We start from the raw sequence: 25,825 nt of genomic DNA, 5'->3' as shown, positions 1-25,825 counted from the left end.
TGTGGAGTGCGAAACACAAAAATAATCATGACCTCCTGAGTTGATTAGGCTTATTAACTATAAAGAATCTGGTATAATTCCCATGTTTTAATTCCCTTCTGTGGCTTGGCATTCTAATTCCAAAAGATAGAACAAAAATAATAACATTGTAACAAACCATATATTAATAAATACTTCTAATTTAAGACCAAAAATAATAGTAGTATCATTTGGCAATAATAATGACAAACGTAAAAGGCAAGCTAATGCTCAAGCAGTACAGTAGGCACATATGCAACAAGGCCGTAAGGACCAATGGACCAACAGGCCCACTCATCCTTTTAAATGCCAAGGATCAAGCAAGGAAGCAAGCAGCACAGACCATTTTAAATTTCTTTGGTATGAATCGGTCAAGGTTCTAACCATCGACCACTCACACTCAGAGTAGATGATCTAACCAGTACACCACCAAGTCTGGTATAAGCGACACATGGATGGCAACACACATGGCATCCGCTGTGCCTCAAAGAGATAAAACAATTGTCTAAGAGCTAAACTTTTCTTAGAAAAATGATGCACAAGTATCTCTCAAGCATCGAACCATTTTCATCACATCAGTTACCGTTTACTCACAGCAATAAGAACAACAATTAGACATGAATATCATTACTTTCAAAGTAGGTTCATAATAGCAAAGAGAAAATGTGAAAATACTGTATACTGAATAGGTGAAACGTATGAATTCTGCCATACTCGTGCTTTGGAATGATGGAGGCTTACCGGCCTCACAACGTGGGCCTATAAATCCGTAGGGGCATGAACAGTGATTTGGCGATGTGCACACTCCCTCATGCTCACACCTTGGCCTGCACACCACTGAAAAACAAGATACCAAGAAAAACATTGCCAAATATTCCAGTGGACATTTTCTCAACATAACATTGAGAAGATTGTGCTCAGTTGAAGATCTTTATCCTGCCCCACCGCAGATCATCTCCATCTTCTTGCGCACTTGTTGTTAAGAATAAATCAAATAATTTTCTACTTATCCATACTCACCATTGTTAACTCAAATGTCTTCTTTCCACGAGCAAGTGCATAACTTCTTCGTGCAAGAACCAAGTTCCGTATTCCCATAAGCAAGGCAGACGCCCAAGGCAGGTGCCATTGAGAGACCAAGTATTCCATTATTGAAACAATAAAAAGAGCAATCAGAGATTGCAGACCCTCACCAGGACTTGTTTTGTGTGGCGTTTGTGTCGTTTTGTGGGGTGCATTATGTGTAATGTTTATGTACTGGTGTGTTAAGTAATTAATTATTATAGACATAATTGGAACTGCCACTTTATAACTGCTGGCAGTGATGACCGGGTACCAAGACATCCTGCTTTGATGCAACCCCACTTTGATCAGACACTTGACCCTGACCCATGACATTTATTATTATTCGATTGAAATCAGAATGGGATTGAAATAAATTCAATTCAAATCAAATGGAAGACCAAATAGGTACAGTCCTACAATGGAATCATCAGAAGGAAGCCAAACAAGCAAAAAGCAAAGATTAAGTCATCAGGAGGAACCTGGATAGGATTCGGGTTTCAGCTGCTACTCCTCTACTCTCAAACCCATCCGGGCACAACCAAGTGAACTCTATTAAAAAAAAAAATAATCAAAAAGAACCCAGATTCAAAAAATTAAATAAATCTGGCCGCTACACCAGGTGTCCGATCAGGATGAAATTTAAAGCAGAAATTCTCCATCAATACACGATCATAATTGTGAAGTTTCACGTCAATTGATGAAGCAGTTCAAAAGAAAGAATATTTTAAAAAAAGATTTACACTCACTCTCATATGACTGGCAGACCATGCGACTTATCACTTATTCGTGAATACCCTGGTATCCCCAAGGCTTGGGGAACATTTGTGTGAAGTTTTCCCTCGATCTGTCCAGCCATTCTGGTCTGGAGAAGAAGATTTTTTTTATTGGTTTTAGGGTAAATCTAATATGGCTGCCAAACCATGTGGCCTATGATGTCATGTAAGTGAATGTTTTGTTCCTCATAGATAGGCGGTCATACATGTAAAGATTTGCCTCGATCTGTTTAGACTTTAGACATTTCAGAGATTTTTGAAGGTTTATAAAAAATAAAGAAAAACAACATGGATGCTGAATCACGTATCAGCAATTTTTTTCTGTGAATCAATTTATCCCAAGATGAACCTCAAAATTTTTCATATTGATCGGATGAAGCGTTTTTCGTATGCAATTATGATGTCATAATGAGGGCACCTGACATCATTAAAAAAACAAAAATATCAAACTTATTCCCCATGTGGAGCACTTGCCATATGCCAAGTTTCAATTTTTACCTTCATGCGGTTTCAGAGATACAGAGGCCCAAAGTTTTTCCATTTTTCCAACATAGCTGTCACACCACATGACCTATGACGTCATAATCATTAGACCATTCTGCATGAGTAGTCACTCCTATGGAAAAAAAATTTGTCTCAATCCAACAAGCAGATGCGGAGAAAAACACAAGTTCTGTGCGGACAAAATGAAAACTCTCTCATAGCGACACTTGGTGAAATGGAATCGCTCAGTTGAGCGCATACGTTTAAATTTTGCATCCCACTGATAGGTCAGATCTGAATCCGGAGCTGAACCAAAATCGAATCGCCTTGTTCTTGTTACTGTACCAAGTATTCCACCTCGTTTGTCACAAGTCATCCACAACTTTTAAAGATATCATGCTATGTATGCATAGTTTTTGGCCCCATCTCTCAATGGTGAAGAATCACTTCAAAAATTATCGAATCCGGATTCGGATCTTCAACAAAATTGAATCAGTTCGTTCTGTTCACACACTCAACCTGTCCACAAAGTTTCTGCGGAATCCATCCATAACCTTTTGGGATATTGTGTGATGTATCGTTTTTGGCCCCATCTCTCAATGGTGAAGAATCACTTGAAAAATTCTTGAATCCGGATTCGGATCTTCAACAAAATTGAATCAGTTAGTCCTTGTCACACATCCAACATGTCCACCAAGTTCAATCCTAAATCCGTCCACCACTTTTTGAGATATCATGCAATTTCGTTTTTAGCCCCATTTCTCAATGGCGAAGAATCAGATAAAAATTAAATAATTCTCGTATTCAGATCTGGATTCGGATCTTCACCAAAATTGAATCAATTCTTCCTAGTCGCACTCCCAACCTGTCCACCAAGTTTCATGTGAATCCATCTGTACCTTTTGAGATATTGTTATATATATATATATATATATATATATATATATATATATATATATATATATATATATATATATATATATATATATATATATATATATATATATAGTTTTTGGCCCTATCTCTCAATGGTGAAGAATCACTTGAAAAATTCTCGGATCAAGATTCGGATCTTGATTTAGCAATTAATTACTTTACGATTATTATTTATTTATTTTAATTATGCAATCAATCAATTAATCAATTATTATACACCGCTCCCTCCTAATTCCATCTCCATGTGCTGCACGGCGCCATCGCTGTGTGCCCAAGGCGCCCCCGGCAATGTCGCGTGCTGGAGTACTTGTTATTTATTTATTTGGCATGGGGACGGTGTACTTTGAATATACCTCAACTTGTTTTATTACAAATAATTTGTGGACCCCCAAAATACTGCATTTACCTTCACCACAGGTATGACCTGTGTATCCGGGTCGACACTCGCACACGCCAGGCTCTGTGCAGCGACTCCGACTCCTGCAACTGGGTTGGCAAATGGCTGCACATACATAGGCAGGGAAATCTGTCAAAGCCTTGTCCACACAACCAATAATAGACTGCACCACTTACCGAGATACTAGACAAGATAACACCGAGATACAAATTCAGAATGATCCAAATAATAATGTAACATCAGAGAGCCTCCGTTTACACGGGCCATCCGCACCAGGAATCGTTTGTCCCAGGAAATGGCCAAACAGTTTGATTAATCTTTACCATTTGATTAATCAGTTATTGATTAATCTTTACCATTCCCCAAGGTCGCCCAAGTGAGCTGAAATTTATGGCAACACGCACAGTCGGCAGATGGGTCGAACACGTTTCTTACCATTTATAAGGTTTATTTATAAAAAATATGGGGGAAAGTGGATGGGAAGAGCAGTTGTTACAGTCCAAGCAAGACAAAAAGACACAAAGAAAGAGAAGGGAAAATGTAAACTTATATACAAGGATGAGAAATACATAAAATCTAACTCCCACAAGGTGACGCAGATTGCACTTGTACCTCCATTAAAATTATGCAGGCGAGGACATTCCTTTGAAGATGCGTGGAGATGAATGCAGGGCGATGATGAAGCCCGATACCTGATAAGCCTGGTACCGGACCACAGAGTTTCTTAGACCCCGAGGACTACCAAACCACCACTTAGAAATTTGTTTTTTATTTTTTTCTTCCTGCTCTTCCCAACACTCCCAATTTCCGTTTCAATTTTTGAGCTGCATCTCAGAGCCGGCTGGGACTTTCAGAATTAAATTTAGCATCAATAATGTGAATATAACGAATGTGGGGATAACATGTTTTTGACCTTGAGCTATTTTTTAATTCCATGACCAAATTATAGTCACTTTCACATTTTTCACCAAAACTGCACGAAGGTTTGTCCGATCAGAACGAAATTGCACTCACTAGATAGCCTAGAGCAAGGCGTATTTACACTTAATTTACATCATAACCCACCCTCTGAGTTCAAGGTCTTATGGAGGTCTGAAGACAATAATGTGTTTTTTTGTTATCCCTCAATTTTGTCAATGTGGAATCTCAAAGACCGCTTGGCCTTCCAATATGTTCTTGCGTCATAATAGTGTACCTGCATTGAAGATGTACACCTGATATTTGATTAGTGTCCTCAACCTACCTTTTTCAGATTGTGACATAATCAAGAAAAAAAAAAACCTTTTTGATCATAACTTGAATAATTTGCCTTCCATTTTCATGATGTTGAGTTTTTTTTTGATAGATTGTAGATGGGGGAACATTTTCTTAATTTACACTCTATCGCTAAGTGTTGAAGTTCAAGGTCATATGGTGGTCCAACAAAATATGGCCATCACTGGAGTGCGGGCCAACGGTAAGTTGCGGGCAATCGCCAAGGGTACGCCTCCCCCAGTCAGGGGAGGTTTATCCTTGGCAATTGCTTTGTGATCACAGATATCTTATTATCATTGCGATTATGGCTGTTAGATTTTACGTGCAAAACATTGCATTTTTCACAGAAGTGGGCAACAGGGGGAGAACACATTGCAAGCATGATGAATAAGGTGTTCAGAAAAATGTCAACAAGGTTTTGTAAGAAATAATTAAGGGACAAAAATAAGCATGACAAATAAGGGGACAGGAAACAGGAAAGAATGTTCATCATTTGTTCATCTCCATGAATGTATGCACCTGAGAGACATTTGTAACCGGTGTATCCTGGCTTACAACGACAGATGCCATGAGAAACACATTCCATGTTTCTTCCACAGGAGACACCACATAAGCCTGAAAAATAGCACCACACATTATAACAGAAAAACTTCAAATAATATAAATGTGTCAAAATGCAATAACAAGTGACAAGGTGACAAGGTCCATCCCTTAAATCCAACATAAATACCACTAAGTACTTCACCTTCTTTCCCATGGCACTTCGTATCCCTCTCAATATTTTGTTGAGTTTATAGATAAAATTGATGATTAAAATATCAGCTCCAAGATCATACACAACTGAAGATATCGTTATTATCACCTCGTCAATTATTTAACTTTCCACTTGACATCTTCAACCATCATTGCTCATTGTCATTCACACATTGTTGAGAGCTTACCCATATCAGTCGTGACACCGCGAGACTCCCAATTCGATGGCCATCGTCTCAGATCATCGGGTCTGTCCAATGACCCAGATAGGTCCCAAGAAGCTGAATGGTCTCCCTCCATGGCAGTGTCTATAGGTTTTGAGATCCCAAGCTCTGCTCCAAGAGACGTTCGCGTGCCCAGTTGGCTTGGTGAGTGCAGTGGAGATGCCCTGAGTCTGTGCAAGAAAAATTGCTGCAGACCACCTCTTTGGAAGTTATTTTTCAGTGGAGAATATGACCCAAAGTTCAAGTTATGTTGTACACTGGTTGTCCTTCGATCAATAACTTTTTTCCAATCACGATTTTCTTGAGATCTAATTGATGAAGGCATCTTGTCCTGTGCATAACGGGCTATGGGTTTTTTCATGGAAGTCCAAGTAGTTACTTTGATAGGTGGAGTCAAGATAGTGAGAACACTTTCTTTAGTCTCTATGGGATTTGTAAAGATTTGAGGAGTTTCTGTAGAACGTAATATCTGAGGAGCTGGCAGACCACTTGTAGCTGGAGGCTTATGGCTATTCACATGAGTAAATCGTGAAGGTGTAAATTTGCTCGGCTGAGGTGGAACAGTTGCAAGTGGTTGGCCCACTTGAGCTGTTTTTCTATAATTGACAGCAATTCCTGGGATTTGTTGAGTTGTTTTAATGTACAAATCTTTGGGTTGCTTAATGGGCTGAGATGAAATTGAAGAGGCTCTTTGGAAGAAAGTGGCTGGGTTTGCTTGTGTCCTCCGGGCCACTTGAGCACGAAGCTTATCCACAGGACTCGTTGGAAGATGCTGATAGTTCTTGTGTAAAGAGCCTGTGTGATGCCAAAGGTATCTGGAAACTACAAAGTAAAGAATCTGCTTACCAGTAAAAACAAACAAGTATTACAATACATTTTTCAATATTTCTACCAGTGAAATGTTTAACTTTCTTTGCCTGTTATAAGTAAGCCTGGATGTGGTTCTTAAATAACATTTTCAAGTACGGATTCCTGTTACAAACTTATGACGAATGCCTTACATAAGAAGGGTCTTCGCTCATATTTCACCTATTTAATGGAAATATTTTATCACAATACAGGTCTTTTTATAAAGGTTGTCAGGAAATGTATAGTTTTCGAGAATGCTCACACACGACATGCATCTGTCAATGAATCAGATGGTATGAAGTTCTTATTTGACTGAATCTCTCAAAATGTACGCTAGTTAACGAACAATAAAATAACTTATCAAAGACCATGTCACTTTTCAAACACCTATGCTCGTGTTTACCATGTTGTGCGGCTTTCCGGCAAGTCTGCCCATTTCCATAAAACCCATGTGGGCATTGACCGCAGATGAACCCGCCTTGTGTTGGTGCACGCTCCATGCATATGACACCAGGGAAGCATGGTTGTTGTTTGCATGGACTGAAGGATGCCGAGATAGGCCACTGTGGTGGTTCAGCTGTAGTGATGCTGAGCAATGGCTGGCCTGTTCAGTACAAGGCAAGATATATTTGATTTAATAAATGTGTGGGCTCATCAAACAGCCACCTTGACAGTTTTCTCACCACTGAGTAATCAGTCACTGAGCTCAAATTTTCAATGCATTGAAAATAGACACAAACAATATATCTTCCGGTGATTTGAAGACAGGTACGTCACATTTTGAAGAACACAGTTCCGGGGAAATTTAAGCTGGCTGATGTGTCTGTTTCAATGACGTACCTTTGTATACAACTACAAGTAACTATGTACAGATATACAAGTAACATAATATTGCTCAGCTAAACTTACTATCTCACTTAAGTTGTGAAATTATGATTTTTTTTTTTTTTAGGCAACAGCAAAATGAAGAAGAAAAAAAAACGTCTTTGATGATATTGTACTAACTACGTCTGTGTGAACTTGCTTGGCATTGTGGTCGATTCAGTGGATTCTGTGATCTTCTGAACAGGTGTTGCATGCATCATCACAGGATCTTGCATGTGATCAGAAGTGGAAGAGTCAAATGCTGCAAAAGAACAGTGGCAGATGATTTTACGTACACATATTTAGGCGAGCAGGATAAGCAACCCATCTTTCTGTATCCAAAAGCAACAAAAACTATTACAACTAGAAGGGCACTCGGTACAGCTCATACCTCCACCACGCAATGCCTGATCCAGTAGAACATATCGGGCCCAATAATTTTTTAAAATATGCTAAATGTCGTTTTTGGTCCTATCTCTCAATGGTGAAGAATCACTATAAAAATTAAAAAAAAAAAACTCATCTCCGGATCTGTTTTTGGATCTTCACCAAAATTGGAAGAATTCGTCCTTCTCACACGCCCAACCTGTCCACCAAGTTTCATCCGAATCCGTCCCAACTTTTTGAGATATCCTGATATACAATCGGTTTTGCCCCATCTCTCAAAGGTGAAGAAACACTTCAAAAAAAAAACAAGAAAAAGAGCAATCAGAGATTACAGACCCTCATCAGGATTTGTTTTTTTTGTGGTTTGTGTTGTATATATTATGTGGTGTTTGTGTTGTGTTGTGCTACGTAAAAAATAAAAGACATAACTAGAACTGCCACTCTATAACTACTGGCAGTGATGACCGTGCACCAAGACGTCCCGCTTTGATGGAACCTCGCTTTAATCGGACACTTGACCCCGAACCATGATGCTTAATATAATGCAATTGAATTCAGAATGTTATTAAAATAAATTCAATTGAAATCAAATGGAAGTGCAAATGGGTACAGTCTTGCATTGGAGTCGTCAGAAGGAACCCGAACAAGCAAAAACGAAAGACAAAGTCATCAGGAGGAACCTGGATAGGATTTGGGTTTCAGCTGCTATTCCTCTACCCAAAAATCCATCCAGGTGCAGCCAAATAAGCCTTATGCAAATAAGCCTTCACTCTCTGCAAGTCTGGATAAAATCACAAACTGGTTCAACACGTGGAACTTGTCTTTCAATCCTGACAAATCTCACACTCTCATGATGTCTCTCCAAAAGGACCACCTGGAACCACCCCCTCCCCATCCCCAACCCCATCTACTTTCTCAACAACCCTCTTGAAGAAGTCTTTTCATTCAAGCTTTCGGGTCTCACTATCTGCCATGATCTTTCCTGGAAAAGCCACATTTCCAAGCTGTCCTCCAAAGCCAGTCACCAACTGGGCATCCTCTGTTGTGCAAAGCCCTTCCTTGGCACACCTGAGCTCCTGACCACATACAAAGCTTTCTGTTGCCTGATGGAGTACTGCTCTCCCCTCTGGACTGGTGCTCCCACCTCTCACCTTTGTCGTCTTCACACTGTGGAAACCAAGGCACTTAGGATCATTGGAATCTCCCACAATGAGGCCGAGTCTTTGGGTCTCACTCTCTCACTGGAGGCAGGTCGGCAGTCTTTCTGTCTTCTACTGTCTCCTCTCGGGCCTCTCCCCCCCTCCCTGCTATCTTTGTGATCTGTCCACCCCACCCCACCCCCGTATTGCCACAGGGAGATAAAGGTCTGCCAGCAACCCCTTCTGGTGAAACTACCAAAATCAAGAATCACTGCACATCTTCACCCTTTCATTCTTCTTTTTTCCCACCTAGGAACAAACTCCCACACTCTCTTCAGTCCCACTCTTCCTTCCAGGTCTAAAAAACTGCTCTTCACCACCATCTCTTATCTTCCCCCTTCCAAAGCCATGATCATTTCTACCCCCGTTAATCCACCCCAAACCCACCTCCAAATTCCCTGCTTTCCTTCCTGAAAGTCCCTGCATTGTCCATCTTGTTTACCCCATCTACCCTGCACCACCCCTCTTCCTTCCACAGATCTCCTCATGTATCTGTTCCCCACTGTTTTGTGCTTCTCTCTCTCACCCCTCTTGTCTCCTGCTCCCTTTGTTATAGGTTCTGCATGTTCGCTCTCATACGAGCCTCGACAATGTAGACAAAAAAAAGATGAACCGGTTTAAGAGAAAGACGTTTTTGAAAGATTTTCCACTCAATCCAATATGGCTGCGAGAACATGTGGCCTATCAATTATTCGTGAACACGTTGGTATCCCCAAGGCTTGGGGAACATGTGTGTGAAGTTTTGCTTCAATCTCTCCAGCCTTTCTGGAGAATATTTTTTAATGGGTTTTAGAATAAATCCAATATGGCTGCTAAACCATGTGTCCTATGACATCATAGGTGTGAATATTTTGTTCCTCATAGATAGGCAGTCATACCTGTAAAGTTTCGCCTCGATTTGTTCAGCCGTTTCAGAGAAGAAACTTAAAAAAAAAAAAAAATATATATATATATATATATATATATATATATATATATACATATACATATATACATATGTGCATTTATATATAATTTTAAACAAAATGACGGCTGAACCACCTGACACGATGGCGTCATGAATTAATTACTTTTTCTGTGGACCAATTTATCCCAAGATGACCCACAAAATTTTCCTACTGATTGGATGTAGTGTTCTAAGTATGCAATTATGACATCATAACAAAGGCACCATGATGTCATAAATGAATCGGATGAAACATAAATGAATCATGACGCCATGATGTCATAAAAATCACTTATTACCCATGTTGAGTGCTTGCCATGTGCCAAGTTTCAATTTTTTCCTTAGTGCAGTTTTGGAGATACAGGTCCAAAATTTTTCCGTTTTTTTCCAACATGACTGCCACACCACGTGACCGATGACGTCATAATTATCATTAGACCATTCTGCATGAGTAGTCACTCCTATGGCAAAAAATTTGTCTCAATCCAACAAGCAGATGCAGAGAAAAAAAAAAAACCTCACGTTCTGCGTGGACAAACAAACAAGAAAGATGTCATGCATAGCACGATACTTGCAAAATCCATGAAACAAATTGGATCTTAAAAATAATTGGTGGTTGACTTAAATGACAAAATACACAAATCCTCTTTGAATTTCAAGTCAAATGGATGAAAATTGACAATTTTAGAAAGGACTATGTTGACCTTTTGGACTATGGTGGCCTCAAAAATACTTGTTCATTGAATTCAGTGACCTGATGTGCAATCCTCTTCAAATTTCAAGTCAATCAGATGAAAAGTGAACATTTTAGAAACTTGGCCTATGTTGACCCTTTGGTCTAAGCTCACCTCAAAATTAATAGGTGGTTGAGTTCAGCGACCTCATATGCAAATGGTCTTCAAATTTCAAGGCAATCGGATGAAAATTGAGGATTATAGAAATTCCATCTAAGTTGTGGACCCTTGGCCGATGTTGATCTTTTGACATTTTAAGATCAAAAACAATTGGCAAACTCTACCATGTGGTAACGTTTCGTGAATATCAGTTTAAAACTGTGATCTGTCGGCGCTAAACAGATAGACAGACAGCCAGAACAAGACGACGTCATGCAGAGCACGATACTTGGAAATTCCACAAAACAAATAGGACCTCAACAATAATGGGTGTTTCAGTTCAATGACTAACTTCAGTGAGTGGTTATAGCAAGGTTTAAATTCGAACCAAAGCTAGACAAATCAAAGCAAGTGAGCAAAGCAAACTGTCCTGTCAGCCACAAATAACTTCAGGAAAGAACAAACAAGAAGAGAAGAATTCAGACCAGGTCACTCTACCCTGGATATGCTGCTACTGCTCTCCCATCAATGGATGGAGGTCCTCAATGCCAGACAGGAAATCCGAGCCGTATCCCTGGACATATCACGTGCTTTTGACACAGTCTGGCACCCTGCCCTACTCACCAAACTCTCTTCCCATGGTATTCAAGGCCATCTCCACTCATGGCTCGCAGACTTCCTATCCTGTCGCAGTCAACGTGTGGCCCTAAATGGAGTTCTTTCATCCCCTCTTCCTGTGCAGGCTGGAGTTCCTCAAGGTAGCGTTCTGGGCCCTGTTCTTTTTCTGGTTTTCATCAATGATCTCTCGGACTCTCTGGAAAATCCTCTATTTCTCTTTGCCGACGACTCCACCCTCTGCCGTACCATCTGTCATCCCTCAGACCGGCAAGCAGCAGCTTCTTCGCTCACTGCAGATCTGGATAAAATCACAAACTGGTCCAACAAGTGGAACATGTCTTTCAATCCAGACAAATCTCACACTCTCACTATGTCTCTTCGAAAGGACCGTTTACAAAACCCCCCCATCCACTTTCTCAACAATCCTCTGGAAGAAGTCTTTTCTTTCAAGCTTCTGGGTCTCACTATCTGCCATGACCTTTCCTGGGAAAGTCACATTTCCAACCTTGCCTCAAAAGCCAGTCGCCGACTGGGAATCCTCCGTCGTGCAAAGTCCTTCCTCGGCCCTTTTGAGCTCCTGACCACTTACAAAGCTTTTGTCCATAGCCTGATGGAGTACTGCTCTCCCCTCTGGGCTGGTGCTCCTGCCTCCCACCTTTCTCGACTTCACGCTGTCGAAACCAGGGCTTTTAAGATCATTGGCATCTCCCGCAATGAAGCTGAGTCTTTGGGCCTCTCACTCAATCACCGCAGGTTGGTCGGTGGTCTTTCTGTCTTCTACAGACTCCTCTCCAGCCTTGCCCCCCCTGCTCTCTCTGCGATTTGTCCCAACCACATTTCCACAGGGCGCTCAAGGTCCGCCAACAACCCCCTTCTGGTAAAACTACCAAAATCACGAATCACTGCTCATCTTCACTCTTTCATTCCTCTTTTTTCCCGCCTTTGGAATAAACTTCCTCACTCTATTCTTTCCCATTCTTCCCTCCAGGCTTTCAAAACAGCTGTTCACCACCACCTCTTATCTTCCCCCATCCAAATCCTCGATCTTTTCTACCCCCGATAATCCACCCAAGCCCACTTCCTTCAATTCTCCTGCTTTCCTTCCTGAAAGTCCCTGTAATGTCCATCTTCTCCTCGCCATGTTCCCTGTCCCATCCCCATCCCTCTCCCTTCCACAGTTCACCTGTGTCTGTTCCCCAATGTTTTGTCCCTTCCACTCCCGCCCCTCTTGTCTCATGCCTCCTTGCTGTGAGATGTGTGTTAGCTCTCATACGAGCCTCGACCAAGGTATACAAAAAAAAAAAAAATAAAAATAAAAAAGAGGACGTCGTGCAGAGCACGATACTTGCAAAATCCAAAAAACAAATTTGACCTCAAAAATAATTGGTGGTCGAATTCATTGACCAAATATGCAACTCCTCTTCAAATTTCAAGTGAATCGGATGAAAATTGACAATTTTAGAAATTCGACCTATGTTGATTTTTTGGCTGATGTGGACCTCCAAAATAATTGGTGGTTGAATTCAGTGACCTGAAATGAAAATTATCTTCAAATTTCAAGTCAATGGGATGAAAATTGAGGATTTTAGAAATCTCACCTTTGTTGTTGACCTTGGGCCTATGTTGACCTTTCGGTCTATGTTGACCTCAAAAATGATTGGCTGCTTGAATTCAGTGACCTGAAATATAAATCCTCTTCAAATTTCAAGTCAATCGGATGAAAATTGAGCATTTTAGAAATAACACTTTCGTTGTTGATCTTTGGCCTATGTTGACCTTTTTGGTCCATGTTACCTCAAAAATAATTGTCTGGTTGAAATTAGTGAACTGAAATATAAATCTTCTTCAAATTTCTAGTCAATCGGATGAAAATTGAAGATTTTAGAAATTTGACAAATTTGTTGACCTTGGGCCGATGGTGACCTTTTGACATTATGACCTCAAAAACAATAGGCTTCTTTCTTATGATAAACTCTATCATGTTGTGAAGTTTCGTGATGATCGGTTTAAAATTGTGACCTGTGGGTGAATGACATACAAACATATGGACAGACAGACAAACAGACAGACAGACAGACAGACAAACAGACAGACAGACAGACAGACAGACAGACAGAATAACGCATGCAACCAACCAATATACTTCGAAAAATATTTGATTTTTGCAAGGAACAAACAGCCAAAAGGACAGAAATGTAACACCTTCTCCTCTGGCGAGGATAATTATCGGATCTGGATCCGGAGTCTGATGTTCACCAATGTTGAATCAATTCCTCCTTCTTCCACACATCACCAGTCCACAACTTTTTGAGAAATCCCATTATATATCAGTTTCGCCCTATCTCTCAATGGTGAAGAATCACTTAAAAAAACCTTATCAGATGTGAAACGGACATCAAAGCCAATACACTGGGAAAAATCACAGAACCATTGGAAAGCATCCGTGAATTAAAATACAAATAAATGAAAAAAAAATTGAAAAAATAAATGCAGGTGACCAACCCGAGATGATGGGGAAGCAAGGTTCGTTAGTGCTTACAATGTATAAGCATACCCGCTAGTATTATGTAAATCTCATTCTCACCACTTAATGACTGAATGACTCACTGACTGACTTAATGTTTGGTACCTTCCCGGTAACTAGAAAGCTGAAATTTCGACTGCTGCCAGACATCGGTCAACACACTGGGAAAAATCACAGAACCATCAGAAAGCGTCTGTAAATGAAAGTATAAATAAACTGGAAGGGCACTCGGTAGAGCGCATACGTCCGACACGTAATGCCTGATCCACGGGAACATATCGGGCCCAATACATTTTTGAAATATCAGGCTATATATCGTTTTTGGCCATATCTCTCAATGGTGAAGAATCACTTTAGTAATTAAATAATTATCGTATCCAGATCCGGATTCAGATCATCACCAAAATCGAATCAATTCATCCTTGCCACACACCCAACCTGTTCACCATGTTTTGGCCAAATCCGTGTACAACTTTTTGAGATATCATGCTATATATCGTTTTTGGACTTATCTCTCAATGGTGAGGAATCGCTTCAAAAATTCAAGTAGCCAGATCCGGATCTGAATCTTCACCAAAATCTAATCAGTTCGGCCTTGTCACACACTGAACCTGTCCACAAAATTTCATCGGGATCCTCCACAACTTTTTGATATATCCTGCACGCAAACAAACAAACAAACCAACAGACAAACAGACAGAAAGGGGTGAAAACATAACGTCCTTCACCTTCGGTGGCGGAGGTAATGAAAAAATAAATGAAAAAAAGAAATGCAGGTGAGCGATCCGAGACAATGGGGAAGCACAGTTTGTTCTTGCTTTCAAAATGTAAGCATACGCTGCTCGTATATATACTTATATATTTCTGTATATTTTTTTTTTAAAGAAGAAAGCGCTGCCAACCAAAAGTAAAAAAACGACATTGACTGCACTAATTTGAGCAAAAACAGCGAGAGCAGATCCGGTCTCAGGGAAACGTTTCACCGGCTTCGCAGCCGGCTTAATCAGGCACAATAGATCCCAAGCCTCGGCACATGTCGTTTTTATTTCGATACGACCGCTCATTTCCGGTCATGTGCTGGTGCTCGAGGTCAAATGGAGGAGTGGTTTTTTATTTTGCAAAAGCAAAAAAAAAATGTCAAATCACATCATTGAAGGGGTGCTCTGCTCTTTTTTTGTTTTTACTTACACATGATCCGGTGTTGTATGTGTGTGGGTGAGCACGTGTGTGTGCTTCTTGTTGTTTTTGTGTTTCCGGGGCACAAACACGGCTGGTTACGTGTCTGGGTTGGGCATGATGAGGCGTTGGTTGTGCGCGTGCTGGGGTTCTCGTTGGGTGTTGTGCACATGTGGATGTGGTGTTTGGGATTGAGTGTTGTTTGTTGCTCACCTTATCCAGCTGTTTGCACCATCCAATTTTCACCATTTGCATAAGTGGTGGCAAAATGGTGAAAATTGGATGGTGCAAACAGATATCGAAAGTTTCAATTGTATGAAACTACAATGAAAACATCTCAAATAAGCAAAATACTTTCATTTCCAATTCGTTCTATAAGCTCACTGCTACACTCGGAAGGTTTTAAAAAAAACCCCTTCAATCCTGGACGTTTTGTGAGAATAATACTTCATAACACAGCATGTTCCTTCAACATCACGAAGAACACATTTCACCTGTCAATTAGCAATATCTACAATCCATGTTTAAAAAAATTTCAACCTTGCTGCTCATTTATTATTTGACTTACTTGACCTAAACTTTTCTCCATATTAAAGTTCTCACCATTCTTTTGTCGAGCATGTGATTGTGCCACATTCATGCATGCATTGTATAATTTAGCCTTGCTCCCATGTGTGCTTTCAAGTTTTCAAAGTTACTTTTGGCCTGGAATCATGTTCAACAACACTTCATTAATATGTACTGGCAGCTCACCATTGCAGGAAAGACCGTTGCCTGTATATCCATGTGGACATGGGCCACAGAGAAAGGACCCGAGAATATTGGTACATCTTACACCCCGAAAGCAGGATTGCAATGCACACTCATCTACATCTTCTGTGCAGGAAGTGCCTGTAAAATACAAGGTTTATCGTTTATTTATTTATTTGTAAAGGACATTTTCAGCCATTTGAAAAAAAGAAAAGAAAAATCAAATGAACAGGAGATGCAAAAAAAACCCCCAAAACAACCTTATTCGAGAAATAAATGCATTGTTCTATAAATGTATGCCAAATGAGGATGAGTTATTTGTAAGGATTTGATGTGATACAATATATGCAGTTAAATATAAATAAATAAGTATATATGTGTATATATATATATATATATTATAAATATATATATATAAGTATATATGTTAATTACCAGAGGGTGTGACCAGAAAAGGTTGTCTGAGAGAAAGTGTGAAACTCCTTGAGCAAGGACGCGATTGTCACCTTGATGGTGAAGTGACGTTTTGCAACATTGCACGGTGGTACAAATACTTTCATTTTATTAGCACGGGATCTTAAATTCATCGTGATGTATTTTGTGGACAGAGGGGGGGAAAAAAGATCACTCTCTCTGGACAATGATGTCACCAATCATAATTAACCAATCACATCTGCGCGTTCCCCAGGCTCTTCACCGAGTGAAAGTTAACATGGGAGCGATCGACAAATGCTACAACCAGAAGTTGGAACATGAAACGACACATGTCTTACCCACTATATTTTAGCATTTGTTAAAAAAAACAATATCATTCGCGAATGCAAAATTGAAGTGATCAGCAAATTCCCTTTTTTACCCAATTTATTGTCGTGATTTACGCTTATTGGGAAAATACCAGCCAGATGTTCACACTGATCCATTCTTACATTACGAGGATGTGTTTAAAAGTAATGTCGCCTCTTCTTTTTCTCCAAAACAGGTTTTTTTTTTGTTTGTTTTTTTAAACCACAAAGCAAAATAAGATATTTGAATGAAACAGACAGATACCAACATCAATCTTCATTCTACCATGATGCATTTTATTGTTGTTTTTGTTGTTCTCCTCCTCTTCTTCCCTTTATAAAGGGGTGAGGTCCAATGGTACCAAGCTTCTGCTCTGCTTTGACCACAATACTCCTCCATCTCCCTCTGTCCTCAGCCAACTCCCTCCACTCTCCAACCACTCCTACCTTACGGATATCCCTCCTCACACAATAATACTATTAATAAATTTTATTTATATCGCACTTTCCAAATAAAAAGAAACCTTAAAGTGTGCTGAAACTGTGCCTTGTTGCAATCCTCCCATCTCAAGCATGGTGCACCTCTTTTCTTCCTACCATGCTCCCTTAGCCTATCCACTCTGCCATTCTTTCTTCCCCCATTCGCACCAGGTGTCCACAGCCCATCTCATCCATAATTTAACCGATGTCTATTTGAAGTTGCTGTGTCTGTTTTTGTCGTGGGGTTCGAGTATAACCACCCCCACCCCCTGTGCTGTGCTTCCCCGTGCCTCCGTCGCTCCGCCAATGCGCCCTACCCCTCCTCCCGCACGCGTTATAATCTCCGAGGACCAACGTATCCACCTCATATTAAGAAAAAAACTGCTCGGCTATCCGGGCTGGCAGTGTTAACCGCCAATCACCACAACTTGGGTCAAGGGGATTAACCTGGACTGCCAGTACCATGACAATATCTTTCAATCCTGCCAAATCTCGCACTCTCACTGTCTCCCTCTCTGAAAAAAAAAAAAAACGTCTGGCAAACCCTCCCATCTACTTCCTTAACAATCCTCTTGAGGAAGTTCAGTCATTCAAACTCCTGTGTCTCACTATATAAGTCATGATCTTTCTTGAGCAAACCAAATTTCAAAGTTGGCCTCCAAAGCCAGTCACCACCTTGCATCCTCTGTCATACAGTCCTTCCTTTGCACTTGTGGAAGAAATAAAATTAGTTATATAATGTATTCTCAATTTCGTTATCCTTTGTAGTAACAGTTTCGAGCAAGGAGTTACTTTTATCCTGGAATCAAATTGACTAAGCCTGGTGTTGGCTTAGTGGTTAGAGTGGTGGCTTGGGATCCCAGGGTCCTGAGTTCAAGCCCCGTTGGCTGCTGAATTAACACCAGGGGTTGACTCAGCCTGTCATCCTTCCGAGGTCGGTGAAATGAGTACCAGTGTACTGGTCCCGGTGTATGCCCCGGTAAGAATAGGTGTACCATATCCCTGTGTGTCGTAAGAGGTGACCAGGGTTGGCGTCAGGAAGGGCATCCGGCAAATAAAACATTGCCTCAAGAAAAAGCCCAACCCCTGCACAGCAGGGAAAATGGCTGTAAAAACAGTCATATCAATCAAATTGACTGTCAGTAAAATCTCTTTTTGCAGTCTTTTGATCTCCATAGTGATGTAGATAATATACAAGCAAGATAAAATGGTATCTTACTAAATTTTATGTGCTTTATCTCATTGAAATATATATTCAAATTAATATTTCCAATGTTTAAATGGAACTGCTCTGCTGCTAAAGAGAATGATGCTTTGCTGCTGGCACCGATTGCCTGATGGTAATTAAATAACTCTCGAAAGGCGATTGCAATAGATGCCTTGTTGTCCAAGGACGATTATATGACAGCATAAAATGGAATGTCCTATTTTGAGAATCTGGTTCCTCGATGGTGAACGGAAGGTATGATCAAAATAACAGGTTTGCGTCTCCATTCACTCGGCCTCTTCATATTTTGTATTAACTTTGTTTTCACCTTCTCCTTCTCACCGCCGGCTTCGTATTCCCAAACTGCAACCATGATCTGAGCGTGTCTATCACCCCTTCCCTCCCAAAGTGGCCATGTCTGCAGTTCCCTTTCTCATGTTTGCCGGCTCCTCCCCCCTTCCCCCCCCCCCATATTCACCCTTGCCAGATGTTTTGCTCTCCCATATCTTTTGCAGTCCAGAATAGTACAAAAACAATTGCTCTGTGCATTTTGGGGAGAGAGAGGATTGTGTTTGTTATTGCTTGTCTTGTTGTCCTTTATCCCATGCACATGTTTGTTGTTATTTGTAATTTGATGTGTGTTGTTAAATAAATGGTTTCAGACTCCGAAAGAGAAGAACTGAATTTCTTCCACACACTCCTGAACGCCTATTCACCCAAAAGGCCTTCAATGACATTTTGATGGAGGACGACTCTCCCCTGCCTCTCACCTTGCTCAGCTTGACACCATGGAAATGAAGGTCTTCAACATCATTGAATCCTCCCACGATGAAGCTGAATCTATGGGATTATCACTTTGCCATCGCAGACAGGTCAGTGGGCTCTGTCTTCCACCACCTCCTTTCTGGTCTTGCACCATCTGCTCTTTCCGTCAAACCCCCAAGCCCACCTCCTTCTAAATTTCCAGTTTTTTCCTTCCTGAGAGTTTGCTTCTGTGTCCATATTGTCCACCCAATGCATCCTCCCCACACCCATTATTTGTCCAAGTCTCCCTCTATTTTGTCCTTCAATGTTGCTGTTGGTGTTTCCCCCCCTCTCTCGACTGTTGCTTTTATTCTGTTGCATCCTGATCCGTTTAGTGTGCGAGCTCTTCCATGAGCCTTGATGTTGTAATGTTGTATACAAAAAAGTAGAATTACTTAAGAAACCTGTTATTAGGAAATGTTCTGGTTTTGTCAGTTTTATTAGCAGGAATATTTTGCTGTGGTTTTTTTTTTTTGCTTTTTCATGCAGTCTATCCTCAAATGATGCCATAAGTGTAATCATTGCCTGCATGAGTTATTGACTTCTCGAAGTAATGTGGGGGGATGAGGCGGCGTGTGTGGGGGGGCATGCGGGGGAGTAATTTAGCCATTTTACAAAAAGAAGTTGTGTGCTATACTTTTGCAAGCCCCAATGGTGGACTCATGCCTGATCTACATACAATACGTTGCCTTAAGTAAACAATAGTTCAAGTGAAATTTGAACCACTCATACAATATGATCGACATCTATAAAACTTCCAAGGTTATGAAGATATCTCGTGGCCTGTGTATTACCCACCTTCGTATCCAGCTGGGCATATGCATGTGTAGTTATTTACATGATCGATGCAGATTCCTGCTCCACAAGGGCCCGACTGGCATTCATCACGCTCCTCTTGGCAACGATCGCCAAGGAATCCCAGAGCACACATACAGAGGTATTCACCGCTCCCAGGTGGAAAGTTAACATTGGGCAAACATGATCCACCATTTTCACATTCACAGGAACGAGCCATCATCTGCAGGAAGCAGGTTATGTATAATTAAGTAATAACACAACACAGGTTATTGAACTTCTCTTAGCTACTTTGAGGTTATTTTGAGCAGCGGGCAGTATCGTGTACGTACGAGAAAAGGAAAAACAAATTCGTCACATTGGAGAATAAATACACAACAACAGCAGCAGGTCACATAAATCTTGCTGTTGTTTGTCGTTTTTAATGACAGCTGAGGAAGGAAACATGTCGTCTGATTTATGTTTGTATGCTGTGCCCTGAGCTGACCAAGGAATCATGCTTATTGCTTGAGTGACATAAATGATTGAAGAATCACATATTGTTAAATTGCAAGCAGGAATCAGGTTAATCCAAGAAGTGATGGGTGTCAATCAATTTAGTTAAAATCATAACTTGAGTCAAGTCGATGGTGTGCCACCGCAAATCCCCACGCTTCCCACCTCAAGCAAAGTTGAAAGATGGCAAAAAAGTTCCAACAGGAATGACCCAATATCAAATTTTGAGTTAAAAAAAAAAAAATCTTGGTTTCACCCCTGTGACACACACACACACACACACACACACACACACACACACACACACACACACACACACACACACACACACACACACACACACACACACACACACACACACACACACACACACACACACACACACACACGAATACTCCGAGGTGGATACTTTGAGACCTCGAAGGGCTCCATTCCACATCCTGAAACCCGCATATGGAGATAACAACTACCGACATGCACACGCTGTTGGAATGACAATTTTCACTCAACGACAGACAGCTTTTCAATCTATTTGTCTTCAAATCAAATGTTAACACATCCATCAGTATATGGCAAGGTCTATTGTTGGAATGGCAGATGTAAAGGTCTCCTCACAGTTTTGCATCAATGCTGGTGTGCTGTCCAAATCCATTTCTTTGGCAATATAATCGGTCATTGTGGAAAGCAGGTGGGGGGAACCTTTCCTAATCGGAGGGCCATAACAGTGTTAAACTTGCTGCGGGCCAGACATATGCCAGGTGATGTATTATTAATGCAAACAGCACATATGCAGATATGTGATGTAACTAATCGTTCTGACTGTTGTTAAGCAACACGTAAAAATGATTGCATGTAACTGAACATTCTGATTCTTGATGTGAGCTAAGCAAAAGTAAGATAGGACATCATATACATTTTAATAGTAGTCATAACTAGCAAATACCACTGGTCACTTCGTTGACGGAAATACTAAGGGGGGGGGATAAAAAGATTGGGGAGTAAGAGAGAGGTGGGGGAAAGAGAGAAGGGGGGAGTGAGGAGGTGGAGGGGAAAAGAGAGAAGAGGGAGGGGCAGCAAGGAGGAAGGGAGAGTAAGGAGGGATTGGAGAAGGGAAGGCAGCGTGAGGTGAGAGGAAGGGAAGCCAGACGTGCGTGGAGCATTAATTACGATTCATACCGTCTCATCAAAATGATTCTGCAAAGAATAACAGTGAAGATGGAAACAAAATAATGTCGGAAATGCATTTTCTACCAGTGATACTATAAATACCTCCTGGAAACAAACACCGCCCAGATATGCCTGGAGATAAACACAGTCTAGAAACAAGCACCGCCTGGAGACAAACACCACCCAGAAATGTCTGAAGACAAACTCCTGTCCAGACATAAACACCACCTGGACACGTCCAGAGACAAACACAGACATGTCCGGAGACAAACACCACCCTAACAGGTCCAGTGATGAATATTATCCAGAGATGAACAATGCCCGGACACAAACGCCGTCCAGAGACAAACACCGCCTGGACATAAACACTACCTGGACACATCCAGAGACAAACAACACCTGGGGATAAACACTGGCCGGATACAAACACCATTCAGACATGTCTGGAAACAGGAGAGGGGGGGGGAGAGAAAGAGAGAGAGAGAGAGAGAGAGAGAGAGAGAGAGAGAGAGAGAGAGAGAGAGAGAGAGAGAGAGAGAGAGAGAGAGAGAGAGAGAGAGAGAGAGAGAGAGAGAGAGAGAGAGAGAGAGAGAGAGAGAGAGAGAGAAAAAAAAGAGAGAAAGAGAGAGAGAAAGCGAGAGAGAAAGAGAGAGAGAAAGAGAGAGAGAAAGAGAAAGAGAAAGAGAGAGAGGTGTGTGTGGGAGGGTTCTGCACTCTTTGAGGAGCGGGCAGAGCGAGGATGGGACAGAGAGAAAGGGGTTGGGGGAGGGATAGGATGCTTTATGAATAACGCACGCACGCACACACACTTATTAGTATAGATACTAATACTTTTCTCACATATATAAATTTATTCGGATTGATTGTGAAACAGATAAGAAACGCCTCCTTGGCTGAATGTGGAAAGACGCAATTAAAACATTTTTGAGAGGCGAAAAAAGTGTTTGGAAGAAGACCAAATGAAATAGATTGAGATGACAAAAGTAAATTGGTAATGGATTTGTTTTTTAAATTATTTATCGTGAAGACTTACTGAACAAAATTAATTCACTGTAATTGTATACAGTATTTGCAATCCGAGTGGAACTGCTTCTGTGGAACTGCTTTCCATTGGCGATTCTGTCACACTCTTCTCTCCAGGGTTTGGAGCTGGTGGTGCACCACCGTCTCATGTGTCCTCCGTCCCAACCCACAACAGATTTACCCCCCATTAAACCTACCTAATCCAACTTTTTTACTTGCAGATTACTGTGCTTCCTCCCCTGCTCTTTTCCTGTTCACTCATCCAGTTGCTTTTTACCCCTCAGCCTGAATTGGCGAAGGGGTATTGTCGTCATAGGCGTTGTCCGGGCGTCCGTCCGTCTGTCAACTTTTGGTTTCCGTCAATTTTGAGGAGAACGCCTTGACCGATTTTCCGATTAAATCCGTTTTTGCAGGGTATGTTGGGGTTGAGTAGAGGAAGGTTCCTTTCGAAAATGGGCACGCTGCGATTTTCAATGTGGCCTCCATGGCAGCCATCTTGAAATTGGTTTCCGTCGATTTCGAGGAGAACGCCTTGTCCGATTAAATCCATTTTTGCAGGGTATGTTGGGGTTGAGTAGAGGAAGGTTCCTTTCGAAAATGGGCGCGCTGCGATTTTCAATATGGCCACCATCTTGAAATTGGTTTGTGTCAAGGGGCTGAGGGGTTACGCCCACTTTGCGATGCTATTTTTCTGTCTGTTAACACATTACCCCACTCCCCCACTTTCAGTACATTGTGTTTTTGTTGTCTGTCACATTGCTCTTACATGCACGAAGAGTTTGTCTGTAAGATATTAGGAAGTGCCTACAATTAACATAGGACTGTACATTATTACATAGTTCTCTGTTTCAAAATTCAACACTTTTATAGGTGACCGTGAGGCTTGAGTCTTTCCTTATTTGCTTTGATGTTGTAATTAAACACATCAAAGTTAAGGAAGTGTGCTAAACTATGCTATAGGTTTGTATGTCTGTCTTTATGACATCTCTTGATAATAATCAAGTGGAACAAATACAAAAATACCTAATGGTGAGTACCATCAAAGCACTGAACCACATCTTTATGATAAAAGGCAAACATGACATTCCACAGCCTTGGATTTATGCTTAGTTCTAACATTATTGAAGAATCATAACCCATCTCTCAGCCTCACCTCAATAAGATACTTGCTTGCAGCATTGCATTCATCAGTCACAGAAAATGCAAAGGTAGCAGGTTCCTTGTGACGGACATGCCAACTTAGCAGGCCTCCTGGAGAAAGCGTGGATCCTTCAGGTCCAGAGTTCATTTGGAAGAGCATGGCAGAACCTTCTGGGTCAGTTGCTACAAACTGATAGAGAAAGTTTTCACCGACAAACGTTCGTAGGCCATTGTGGGGGGCTTGCAACAATGGCGGTTGGTTTTCTGTCACAGAAAACATGTGAAGGAATCTCACTTACAAGTGTAAAGTCAATTGGTTCAAAATATAAATTAGAATGAGCAATCAAAGATTGCAGACCCTCGCCGGGACTTGTTTTGTGTGGTGTTTGTGAGGTTTTATCATACTTTTTGTGGATGTACTCACATTGTAATTGTACCGTAAATACTTCATAAACGTACTCATATTATAATTGTACAATGTACATACTTTATGGAGCTACTCGGTTGAAAAAAAGATAGCACGTAATGGTTACCACTAGGTGGCATTTATGGACTACGTTAGCACATTCTGTGTGAACAAACAAACACATAAAGACAGACATACAAACAAACGGACACAAACCATTTGTCAAGGGTAAAAATAGGTGCCAGTAGTTATATTTATAGGAAGTAAAGAACTTTCATCATCATCAATGTACCATACTCTTGATAAAGTGCAAGTCCTGCCCAGGCAGTCACGTGGCAGGCGCTGTTCTAGGTGGTTTGCCATCGCATTTCCAGCAGTCAGTCAGGGCAGGAATTTGGAATTTGTTCAGGATGCCGGGGATAGCTCGTCACCTCAACGTGAAACACATTGTGGGATATTTAACATCCTCCAAATAATGCTGGCAGACACAACACCCAGTGTCATGCCCTGATGGTGACACACACATTGCTTCATTGCCCTCCTTGTGAAATACCAGAGTGAGTGGTTATAGATAGGTTTAGATTCAAACCAAGGCAGGACAAATCAAAAGCAAGTGAGCAAATCAAACTGTCCTGTGAGCCACAAATAACTTCAAGAAAGAACAAACAAGAAGAGGACGTCGTGCAGAGCACGATACTTGCAAAATCCAAAAAACAAATTTGACCTCAAAAATAATTGGTGGTCAAATTCATTGACCAAATATGCAACTCATCTTCAAATTTCAAGTGAATCGGATGAAAATTGACAATTTTTAGAATTCGGCCTATGTTGACCTTTTGGCCAAATTAGACCTCCAAAATAATTGGCTGGTTGAATTCAGTGACCTGCAATATAAATCCTCTTCAAATTTCAAGTCAATCGGATGAAAATTGAGGATTTTAGAAATACCATATTAGTTGTTGATCTTTGGCCTATGTTGACCTTTTGGTCCATGTTGACCTCAAAAATAATTGGTTGGTTGAAGTCAGTGACCTGAAATATAAATCTTCTTCAAATTTCAAGTCAATCGGATGAAAATTGAGGATTTTAGAAATACCACCTTTCTTGTTGACCTTGGACCTATGTTGACATTTTGGTCGATGTTGACCTCAAAAATAATTGGCTGGTTGAATCCATCGACATGAAATATAAATCCTCTTCAAATTTCAACTCAATCGGATGAAATTTGAGGATTTTATAAATCGCACTAAAGTTGTTGACCTTTGGCCTATGTTGACCTTTGGACCCTTTGACCTCAAAAACAATAGACTTCTTGATTATGACGAACTCTACCATGTGATGAAGTTTCATGAAGATCGGTTTAAAATTGTGGCCTGCAGGCAACAAAGACATACAGACAGACAGACAGACAGACGGACAGAATAACAAAATCGACTGAGCAATATACTTGAAAAATCTTCGATTTTGCAAGTAATAT

At 40.9% G+C, this 25,825-nt stretch overlaps 1 protein-coding gene across 8 annotated transcripts in view; it reads right to left on the bottom strand.

Annotated features, from left to right (window-relative positions):
• Positions 1-25,825, bottom strand: part of VWDE (von Willebrand factor D and EGF domains) — a 304,919-nt gene that overhangs the window by 73,934 nt on the left and 205,160 nt on the right. For all 8 annotated transcript variants that reach the window (XR_015056095.1, XR_015056094.1, XM_085873161.1 and 5 more), the window contains 9 exons: positions 23,956-24,206; positions 20,121-20,340; positions 16,053-16,190; positions 7,777-7,878; positions 7,156-7,356; positions 5,868-6,725; positions 5,446-5,541; positions 3,682-3,777; positions 760-855 (listed from right to left, as the gene is read on the bottom strand). Coding sequence is in view for 6 of the 8 variants with exons in the window: in XM_085873161.1 (XP_085729287.1) it covers positions 760-855; positions 3,682-3,777; positions 5,446-5,541; positions 5,868-6,725; positions 7,156-7,356; positions 7,777-7,878; positions 16,053-16,190; positions 20,121-20,340; positions 23,956-24,206 (2,058 nt within the window). In the remaining 2 variants the exon portion in view is untranslated. The remainder of the gene's footprint in view (positions 1-759; positions 856-3,681; positions 3,778-5,445; positions 5,542-5,867; positions 6,726-7,155; positions 7,357-7,776; positions 7,879-16,052; positions 16,191-20,120; positions 20,341-23,955; positions 24,207-25,825) is intronic.

Source organism: Eptatretus burgeri, chromosome 3 (assembly GCF_056783735.1).
Source record: "Eptatretus burgeri isolate ZD-2024b chromosome 3, Ebu_testis_v1, whole genome shotgun sequence".
NCBI classification, from domain to species: Eukaryota; Metazoa; Chordata; class Myxini; order Myxiniformes; family Myxinidae; genus Eptatretus; species Eptatretus burgeri.
Note: the sequence above shows the minus strand (reverse complement) of the source record. Positions and strands in the feature narration are given on the sequence as shown.